The following is a 10,461-nucleotide window of genomic DNA, read 5'->3' as shown; positions in this document are numbered from 1 at the left end:
ATTCTCTTGCCTCAGCCTCCCAAGTAGCTGGAACTACAGGCGTCTACCACAATGCCTGGCTATTTTTGTTGTTGTTGCAGCTGTCGTTGTTTAGCAGGCCTGGGCTGAGTTGGAACCCACCAGCCCCGGTGTATGTGGCTGGTGCCCCAACCACTGAGGTACAGGCACCAAGCCATATACTCTTATTCTTGGACTTTCTAGAAATATTGAATCTGCTTTGGAGTTGAGAGCCCTGTCACTGTAAATATTTAATAGAAATAGAAGGAGATACCTTGGGATATACTGTTATTAAGGTTACTTTTTAACTCTTAACACTGAATGCTACTCTTGATCTTTTGACTGCTTTGTTTAACAGTATCCAACTATGTACAGCACGGACCCTGAAAACGGACACCTCTTCAACTGCATTCAGAGAGCCCACCAGAACACGTGAGTGTCAGCCCTGCGGTGCCCCAGAGACACGTGCAGAGTGGGTGATTTTTGTCCAATACATCCTGCCTTAGAGCTCTGTATTTGCTGAGTGAACTGATGTTGACAATCACGGGCACCTCGTAACAAGTTATATATGTGAACAGATTGAACATTAAGCACACTTAAAATGGTGTGCTTAATGTTAGAATTAACATCTAACACTTGTTAGAATGGTGACATTTCTGTGTGATCTTTTTTTTTAAATGCCTTTAAATGTTGCATTACCCCTACAGTATTTGAAGCATATCCCATTTAAACTAACACTGATTCTCCCAGTCCTAGCAAAGAGGTTCTGAAGTCTGTAAGGAAATCCACTCTGCCGCACCAAGTTGTTAGACTTTCCAGTTTGTTAGACTGAGGTCATTTAGTCAGCATGTGCGGAGTTACCTTTCATCCCACCCAAAACAAAAGGAGGTGGAGATTAGTGATTGGGTCTTCTTCCTCCAGCCAGTGTCTATTTTTACTCTCAAGTTTCTAACTCGGCAAGAAAGAATGTAAAGGACTCTTTAATTCTACATAGGCACACTTAAATGGGCACTTTATTTTTTTATTTTTTGAGACAGCATCTCACCCTGTTGCCCAGGTGGCTAGAGTACGGTTGGTGGCAGCCTGGCTCACAGCAACCTCAAACTCCTGGGCTCAAGTGATCCTCCTGCCTCAGCCTCCCAAGTAGCTGGAACTATAGGTGTCTGCCACGACGCCGAGTTGATTTTTCTATTTTTAGTAGAGACCAGGTTTTACTTTGCCTCAGTCTGGTCTCAAACTCCTGAGCCTGAGTGATCCTCCCTCCTCAGCCTCCTGGAGTGTAAATGGGGCACTTTCTAAGAAGTTCTTTTTCTCTGTTCCAGGTTGGAAGTGTATCCACCCTTCTTATTTTTTCTAGCTGTTGGAGGTGTTTACCACCCGGTAAGTTTTTCCAGAGTGTTCATCTATTTTGATTTAGCTCACTGAACTATCATCAGGGAAGGAAGAAGGAAATAAACATTTAATGAACATGAGTGTCTAGTCACCATGTAAAGGATTTTATTCAATTATTTCTTACAAACTTCTTTGAAATCATGTGGGGTTCCCGATTTTTTATAGCTAAGGAAAAATGTCTTGGACACTACTTAACCTTCATAAGGTCAAATAGCTATAGAGGAAAAGAATCAGAATTTGAAACCATGTCTGTCTCATTCTAAAGGTTTCATATCCATAAGAGATTTCGTTTGTCATATTCATTCATGCCACAAACACATACTCACCACCTGGAGTTCTGGCAGTGAACAGAACAAGCAAAGACACCTGGTCTCCTAGAGCTTATCTTTTAGTTGGGGTCGCTTGAAATAAAAAAGCAACATAGTTAAATTGTGTAATGTGCTAGCAGCTGATGAGTGCATGGAAGAAAATAAAGCAGGAAGGTGGAAAGGAGTGTAGAGCAGTCATTTCAAGTGGGTTTTGAAGGATGCATAGGAGTTCACCATTAAGATCACTGATGCCTTCCCTGCTCACTGGCCTCCTGCTAGCATGTTAATAAAATAAAACATCAGGCAGCACCTGTGGCTCAGTGGGTAGGGCACCTCATATACTGAGGGTGGCGGGTTCAAACTTGGCCCTGGCCAAACTGCAAAAAAAAAAATAGCCGGGCACTGTGGCGGGTGCCTATAGTCCCAGCTACTTGGGAGCCTGAGGCAAGAGAATCACCTAAGCCCAGGAGTTGGAGATTGCTGTGAGCTGTGACGCCATAGCTCTCTACCAAGGGTGATAGAGTAAGACTCTGTCTCCACAAAAAAATAAAATAAAACATCATTGTGTCCATGTTCTCTTACTCTGAGCAGGTCACAGGGCATCTGAATAGGGTGGCCAGGGAGGAATAGGCTGCTGGGAAGGTACAACTGAGCAAAGGGCATGAGGAAGCAGGTGCTGCCCATGTCTCCAGACATCCAGGCAGAAAAGGCCCAGAGTGAGGCCTGAGGCAAGTGCTGGCCTGGTGTTTGGTGAGCATTGAGAAAGCCAGTGTTCTTACTGATATTTAACATAACTTAAAATCAATTCAAACAAAAACCAGGACGCAGGTAACCTACTCAGTGGTAGCACTGCCAAATGGGATAGCTCTAGGGAGGATGGTTTCTCTCACACTCTCTCTCCTTTCTTCTTCTCTTCCTCCTTTTGATTAACAGCTGGACTGACCCTAGCATGGTGCCCAGGGGGAAGATCTCTCATCTGAAGCTTTTACTTTCTCAAGGGTGCTGGGAACAGGGAGACTTTTCCCTCTATGACCACATTTTCTGGGGCTCACAACATGCTACCCTCTCCCACTCTGTCCAGGGAGCCCTGCCTCGGTACAGGCTACAGCTAGAGGTGATGTGACCACAGCAGCTGGAGATTTTAGTCTCATGCTCCAAGGCCCATTTGAGACCACAGGGCTTTTCCTCAAGCCATGCCTTTGGGACAGTTTCCTCTTCTGGCTAACCCTGAGACCCCAGACCTGCCTGTCCCTGAGATGCCAGGGTTAGCCCAGAGATCTCTCTGTCCCACCTACCTAGGAAGCCAGTGTTCATCACCCAGGTCCATAAGCTGTTCATAGAGGAATCACAGATCTTCCATTTTCCTGACTGAAACAAATAACTTAATTCTGCCTAATTTTGGTGGGGAGTATAGTTTAGCAAATCCATGAAACTGCTGACTTTTGCAGACACATTGACTAATCCATCCCAGGTGTTAATAAAGGCTTGCGTGTTTCTTTAATGCGACCACTGATGTAGCTCTTTTATTTTAGCGTTTAGCTTCTGGCTTGGGCTTGGCCTGGATTGTTGGACGAGTTCTTTATGCTTATGGGTACTACACGGGAGGTAAGTACATACCGACATCTGCCAAAGGAACAAACAAAATTTAAAATCTGATGCTACTAAATTTCTTCTTGGGACTTTAAGGGAAAATAGCTTGACATTTAGGAGAAATTTAGGTGAAATGTCTATTATCTTTGGTTTTTTGTGCAGCTTTTTTGGCTGGGGCCGGGTTTGAACCCACCACCTCCAGTATATGGGGCCGGCGCCCTACTCCTTGAGCCACAGGTTATCGCCATTGCGTGATAAAAGGCACCGCCCAGTTGCTGTGGTTATTGATTTCATAATTTTCTAAGGTCTAAGCAATGCTGTTGGGACACATTACTTGGCATGCATTACCCATAGCTTTGGTATCTGAAGCTGTCAGTAAGTGTCTGACTTCAGGCTAAGAGTTGGTTACCCTCCTAAGGCCAGGATGTCTAACATACAACTCCAGATGCCATGTCAGAAGGGCTCGTGGATGGGTGGCATCTGTAGCTCAGTGGGTAGGGTGCTGGCCCCATATGCCAAGGGTGGTGGGTCAAACCTGGCCCCAGCCAAACTGCAACAAAAAATAGCCGGACATTGTGGCAGGCACCTGTAGTCCCAGCCACTTGGGAGGCTGAAGTGAGAGAATCCCCTAAGCCCAGGAGTTAGAGGTTGCTGTGACCTGTGTGAGGCCATGGCACTCTACCCAGGGCAACAAAGTGAGACTCTGTCTCTCCAAAAAAAAAAGACAAGGGCTTGTGCATGTTGAAAGCACCATAATTGAGGATCATTCCTGGTAACTTCTGGTCTTTCTTCTTTTTCAGACCCCAGCAAGCGGAGGCGAGGAGCCCTGGGCTCCATCGCCCTCATTGGCTTGATGGGCACAACCCTGTGCTCTGCCTTCCAGCAGCTTGGTTGGGTTAAAACTGGCCTGGGTGGCGGCTCCAAGTGCTGCCATTAAAGAACTGTAGGGGTTTAAAACCCTAATTCATTTAGAATGACTTACCTTTGTTTCCAGTGACATCTTTTTTTTTTTCTAAATACAATAAAAACTTATCTGGCGTCAGCCTCATACCTAAACCTTCTGACTCTTAACCACTCATTTCTTTCAGGGTCTCCATCTAAAATCAGTAGCCTCTTCCTTCTAGGTAGAGAGAAGCCACAAGTGTCCTCTCCTCCCTCTGCCAGTGTGCGCTCGCGTAATGTGTGAAGATGAGAAAGAGCCTGATTGCGGGAGTATGTTCATAAGGCCACAGTGCTAAAAAATTAAGGGAAGTCAGGGTGGCGCCTGTGGCTCAGCTGGTAGGGCACTGGCCACATATACTGAGGGTGGCGGGTTCAAACCTGGCCCTGGCTGAACTGCAACCAAAAAATAGGCATTAAGGCAGGCGCCTGTAGTTTCAGCTACTCGGGAGGCTGAGGCAAGAAAATCGCTTAAGCCCAGGATTTGGAGGTTGCTGTGAGCTGTGATGCGACAGCACTCTACCGAGGGTGACAAAGTGAGACTCTGTCTCTATGAAAAAAAAATTAAAGGAAGCCTTTTAGCTGTAATTAGGATATAATCTTATCACTTGCTACTAATACTCTGGGTAACAGTAAGGAAATTTTTTTTGCACTTTTTGGCCAGGGCCAGCACCCTACTCCCTTGAGCCACAGGTGCTGCCCAACAGTAAGAATTTTCTTAAAAATCTTCACTGGAGAATGAGGAGACCAGACTAGATCAGCATACACTCTGGTGTGAGTTTACAAGAAATTTTCACCAGTGGAGAGAAAAGCAAGGACAATAAAGAGGGCAGGTTTTCATAAAACTTTGACTGGTTTTTCATTTTTACATCAAAATGTTCCTTTATGAAATGATGGTGAGGATAAACGGTAGAGGTCTTCTGGTTCTGACTTGAAAAAGTGACATCATTAAGTTTATAATAAGCCAGATTTTGTTTGTTTTTTGTTTTATAAGAAATGCACCCAAACAAGCTGGAGAACTTGCTGAGGTTCCCTTTCTCACTGCACAGGTAACAGCAGTTGAGCAGGCCCGCGAGAACCTGGCGGGGAGGCTGGCTCACCTCTGTGTGATGTCCTAATTTGCAAAGTACAGATGCTCCCTGCTGATGCCAGTTCAACTCACTCTCAACTTCACAATGATGTGAGAGAGATTCCCATTCGGTAGAAACTGTTACTTTGAGTACCCACTCAGCTTTTCACTGGTAGCTATTAGGTATGTAATTCAGTATATCACATGAGATATTCAATACTTTATTATAAAATAGGCCTTGTGTTAGATGATTTTGTCCAATTGTAGCTAGTGTTAAGTGTTCCGAGCACACTTAGGCTAGGCTGACCTATAATGTTCCGTAGGTTAGGTGTATTAATTGCATTTTCAATTTACAGTATTTTCTTTTTTTTTTTTTTTTGAGACAAGAGTCTCAAGCTGTTGCCCTGGGTAGAGTGCCATGGCATCACAGCTCACAGCAACCTCAAACTCTTGGGCTTAAGCAATTCTCTTGCCTCAGCCTTCCAAGTAGCTGGGACTACAGGCGCCCACCACAACATCCGACTATTTTTTTGTTGTTGCAGTTGACATTGTTGTTTTAGCTGGCCTGGGCCAGGTTCGAACCACCAGCCTGTGTATGTGGCCAGCACCCTGCCCACTGAGCTACGGGTGCCGCCAATTTACAATTTACTATGGGTTTATCAGAACATAGCCCCATGGTAAGTAAGTCAAGGAGCATCTGTAATGTGATCAATGTTTGTAATTTTGCTATTGCACAGTGGGCTCTGATGGAGTCTTATAAGAAACCATCCAGTACATAGGATGAAGTGCAGAACCCAGAGCTCTGCCTTTTCAATCCCCTGGTTCCCCACTAACAGCACTTCCAGGGAACCCCAGGGCTTGGGAGAATCCCATTGGTAGATGGCTGCTACAGAAAACAATATTGTCTGGTAGGCTAGTTTCTGTTAAATTCCCTTGTCTGGTGGAAAAAAATTTGGCATCAGTACAGCTACCATTGACTAGTAAGTAGGTGGAAAGTCAAGAACCACACCAGCCAATAAATGCCTGCTTCACCCATACTGAACCCTAAGGATCCCCACCTACAGAGAGCCATGTGTGTGTCCTGGGGAAAGTTTATTAGCCTCCCTAAGTCTCCTGCCCATCTGTAAGCTGGGGATAATGAAGATACTTGCATGACGTTTGTTGAGGATCAAACAGTAACACACGTGCAGTGACTCCCAGGGCTCTGGTGGCCAAAAAGGCTGGCCTCAGGCTCCAGCCCAAGTTGAGGTAGGAAGCACAGGAGCCACCTGCTGGTGTAATTCATCTGACAAGAGTCAGCAACCAGACTGGGCACTGTGGCTCACACCTGTAGCCCCAGCACTTGGGAGGCTGAAGTAGGTGGATTGCCTGAGTTCACAGGTTCAAGACCAACCTGAGCCAGAGTGAGACCTCATCTCTAAAAATAGCCAGGCATGGTGGCAGGTGGCTGTAGTCCCACCTACTTGGGAGGCTGAGGCAAGAGAATCCCTAGAGCCCAAGAGTTTGAGGTTCCTGTGAGCTATGACGCCAGGGCATTATGTAGAGGGTGACAAAGTGAAACTCTGTCTCCAAAAAAAATAGAGTCAGCAACCAGATTCTTTCTGGCCTTCCTGTGCAGTGTTCCTTACCCCAGGGATGGGGCCTGACACTCCCTGCAATGAGTATGTTAGGGCCCATTGTCAGCAAGGTGGGGGGTCTTGCCTTGGGGAGGTAACAAAGGGAGAAGGTCAGAGAGGCAGACTCTGATTCTGAGGCCTAAAGCACCCCAACATTAGAGCAAAGCACTGTAACAAGGGCTGTAGGAGTTAGGAGCCAGGAACTATGGGTGAAAACCAGTGCGTGTGTATCACAGTATCACGCCTAGGACCAAGACTCCTGATCTGTTTCTTCATTTGAAAATCAGAGATAATACCTTCCTTAAGCTTTGTGTAAATATTAAATGAGAAGGAACGGAGGCACACCAAACGTTGCTTCCCTTCCCCTGCTGTTGTCTTAGAGAAACTATCAGAAACTTGTCTTCTCTCCGGTGGTGGCTACGTTTTAAGTTGTACAAAGCTCCCCTGAGACATGGGGTGAGACAACTCTGCTGCCTTATTCAGGACCACATGTGTCCTTTGTGCAAATAACCTCAAGAAAGGCTGATGCAATTGTTCTCATGCTCTGAACTATAGTATTTGCCCACCATAATCCAAAATTAGATCCAGGCTCAGTAACAACCATTATCCCTACATCCCATCATCACTCTGACTACTAAATTAGCTGTTATTTATAAAGTGTTTCCCTGAAAAGAAGAGAAGGGGCAGAGTGAGGCGTCACTGCAACAACCTGAAGTCACAATGGTCTGACAGCTCTTTAAGGACAAAGCTGCTTATCAGGGTGGGGACAAACATAGAGTTTAAATGCTTAGTGGGCCATAAAGAGTTGATGACACAGCAACTAGCCCTACCCTTTGTACTACTGCAAAGATCCAATCCCTCTGCCTGGGCTTTTAACTTTAGCCCTGTCCTGTGACTTATTATAACCTTCAGACACACTTAGTTTCAAAAAGTGAAAGTCAAAGAAAGTAAAAGTTTTAAAAGATATGTGATTTAATTTCACTAAACTACATTGGCACATTTAAAAGGTAACTCTTCTGATGTAAGAAAGCAGACTGTAGTTCAAGAACTTGAGTTTAAAAAAAAAAAAAAGAACCCAAGACAGGTCTTCTCTGTTGCAGTGTCAAATGGAAACCGAAGTGCTTACTACAGACAGTCAACATCGCACAGAATTTAACCTATTAATCTAATCCCTTCCCAATCCCAGCTGTCAGCTTCCTTAATGGTATGACAAAAGGACATAGCTTAAAAAAAACGTCAGTGAGCAGAAATCATCTCTTCTGATTTTACCATGAACCTACAAAGGAATAAGATCTTTAAATAAGCCAGAGAATTAACATTGCCTGTAGGCAAAATGTGTGGAAAACATATAATCCTAGTCCTGCTCCCTATTCTCTGGAAGTCTGTTCCTGGCTCTTAAAAGATTTCACAGAAATTTGCTTTGAAGGAAATCACAACTTTCTTGATTAGTATCTAAAAGGCACTCAGACACATTTTCAACCGGGAGAGTGATTGGGAGGTGAAGAGTAACACTGAACCATTCTCTCATCCTGAATGATCAAAATTCTGGGTTTAAACTGTGCCAGCTGTCAAGCCTCTGCCAAGGGCGATGATCCTCATTTTTCCACAGCCTGGCCATGTAGCGGGTTTCACCGCAGGTCTTCAAAAAGCAGATTCCACATCACCCATCTCCACGCACACAGTCTTTAGTTGTGAATAATATTCAATTGTCACACGGCCGTTCTCTCTGCCAAATCCTGAAAGGGAAAGAAAGGATCAGGATGAGCCACAACCAAACAGTCAGAAGGTCTCCGCAACTTTCACAGACAGGCCCAGCTTATCTGTCTACGGAAGAACACAGACCTGCACATTTGGAATAAAGTCCGCAATCCATGGAGTATTAGCTGTGGGGCTGGCCTGGGCAAAAGACCCACTGGCCTTTGGTGATAGGGACAGGGAAATACACAGGTCTCATTTCTTACCAATAGGAGTCTTAACTTGAGGCACCTGCCATTCCAGGTGCAGGTCTGAAAATGTTCGTAGTTCCAGGTGTGTGTTAAAGCAGCCTCTACAACCAACCTGACACCCTTGGAAGTTGGTGCTAGTGTAAAACTCAACTCTACATAATAGGTTTAGTAACTGTTTCTCATAGCAAAGCTGCAAAAGCAACTGCCCACTTATGTGAGGGAGGGGACACCTTAGGTCGCCTCTTGATTCCTCAAGACTCCAAGACACTACCCAATTACTAGTGAATGAGGTTATTGCGCCGAAAAGACAGCATCCCATACTTGGCCTTTCCTGTGCACTAGACCTAGATAGGCTCTGCCTTCTAAGGGAAGGGCCCAGGTCCTCAAAAATGCACTTTTCCAGGTGCACCATTCAAAAGGCACTATACATAAAGATACTGGCAGGACCTGGCTCCACCTTTGTTCCTTTCGAATCCTCTGAGTGCAGCCAAGGCCAGGCAGGTCAGGCCTGGTGTTGCCCTGCAGACCTGACCATCTTTCTCCCTCATCCCATATAGGTAGGCCTGGTCTAAGGGGAAGGGAAGAATGACCAAGGAAGCCCCTCAAAGGCCTAAGATGCACATTCCCTACAGTGAGACGATTAATAGAACAGTGCACTAGTTAACACCTGCATTTGTGCCTGTGTATACAGCTCTGAGTACCCCGCAGGGACAAAGATGATTAGTGGAGTATAATTAGGAAATGCCAGGATAATACCAGATGAGGCTACCAAATTAACACCCACCATCTCATCGGGATTCAGAGTTTATAGACTTACCAACACTGTGATGGCTATAAATTGCCACATACCCTGGAAGTCCTACCCTTAGAACAGTGCCTCTGTGAAGTCCAAATCAATTTTCAGTTCAGAAGGACCATATGGGAAATGAATGTTTACAAACTTCAAAGAAAGACCCTCAATGTTAAAACTATGTTCCTCATGCTCCAAGCCTGATGAATGAGCAATGGTGAGAATGACTGTACATATAATTGACTGTTAAATTATACAAATTAAAATATCTTATAAACTTGGCATAACAAAGAAAACAAATTAATACAAGCTTTCTGAGATATTTATTTATTTTTGAGGCAGAGTCTCAAGCTGTAGCCCTGGGTAGAGTGCTGTGGCATCACAGCTCACAGCAACCTCCAACTTGGGCTCAAGCGATCCTCCTGCCTTAGTTTTTCTATTTTTAGTAGAGACAAGGGTCTCAATTTTGCTCAGGCTGGTCTCGAACTCAAGCAATCCACCTGCCTCAGCCTCCCAGAGTGCTAGGATTACTGGCGTGAGCCACTGTGCTTGACTGAGATATTACTTTAGAGACATGTTAGCTAAACACACTCTAAAAACTCGACAGTGGATGATGAATTCCGACAGCACCCTCGAGACCTGGTTTGCTTCTACACTTCCCAGCTCCTCACCTGACTTCTTGTATCCACCAAAGGGCAACTCTACTGGGCTGACGTTGTAGTTGTTAATGAAGCACATTCCAGCCTGGAGCTCTGCCACCACTCTGTGAGCCCGCTGGAGGTCCCTATGAAGAAAAACATGTATCAGTTAGTCA

General features: G+C 45.1%; 2 protein-coding genes across 2 annotated transcripts in view; one reads left to right on the top strand and one right to left on the bottom strand.

Moving 5' to 3' along the window:
- Positions 1 to 4,343, top strand: part of MGST3 (microsomal glutathione S-transferase 3) — a 28,179-nt gene extending 23,836 nt beyond the window's left edge. The window contains exons 3-6 of the mRNA XM_003785747.3: positions 356 to 429; positions 1,320 to 1,377; positions 3,230 to 3,302; positions 4,088 to 4,343. Coding sequence (XP_003785795.1) covers positions 356 to 429; positions 1,320 to 1,377; positions 3,230 to 3,302; positions 4,088 to 4,224 — 342 coding nt within the window. The 3' untranslated portion in view covers positions 4,225 to 4,343. The remainder of the gene's footprint in view (positions 1 to 355; positions 430 to 1,319; positions 1,378 to 3,229; positions 3,303 to 4,087) is intronic.
- Positions 4,344 to 7,867: 3,524 nt separating this feature from the next.
- The window catches only part of ALDH9A1 (aldehyde dehydrogenase 9 family member A1), a 31,075-nt gene continuing 28,481 nt past the window's right edge, over positions 7,868 to 10,461 (bottom strand). The window contains 2 exon segments of the mRNA XM_003804065.3: positions 7,868 to 8,647; positions 10,319 to 10,431. Of these exon segments, the coding sequence (XP_003804113.1) occupies positions 8,553 to 8,647; positions 10,319 to 10,431 (208 nt within the window). The 3' untranslated portion in view covers positions 7,868 to 8,552.

Source organism: Otolemur garnettii, unplaced genomic scaffold (assembly GCF_000181295.1).
Source record: "Otolemur garnettii isolate 467f Iridium unplaced genomic scaffold, OtoGar3 scaffold00016, whole genome shotgun sequence".
In the NCBI taxonomy this organism is placed as follows: Eukaryota; Metazoa; Chordata; class Mammalia; order Primates; family Galagidae; genus Otolemur; species Otolemur garnettii.
The sequence above is the reverse complement of the archived record's forward strand: the minus strand, read 5'-3'. Positions and strand labels throughout refer to the sequence as shown.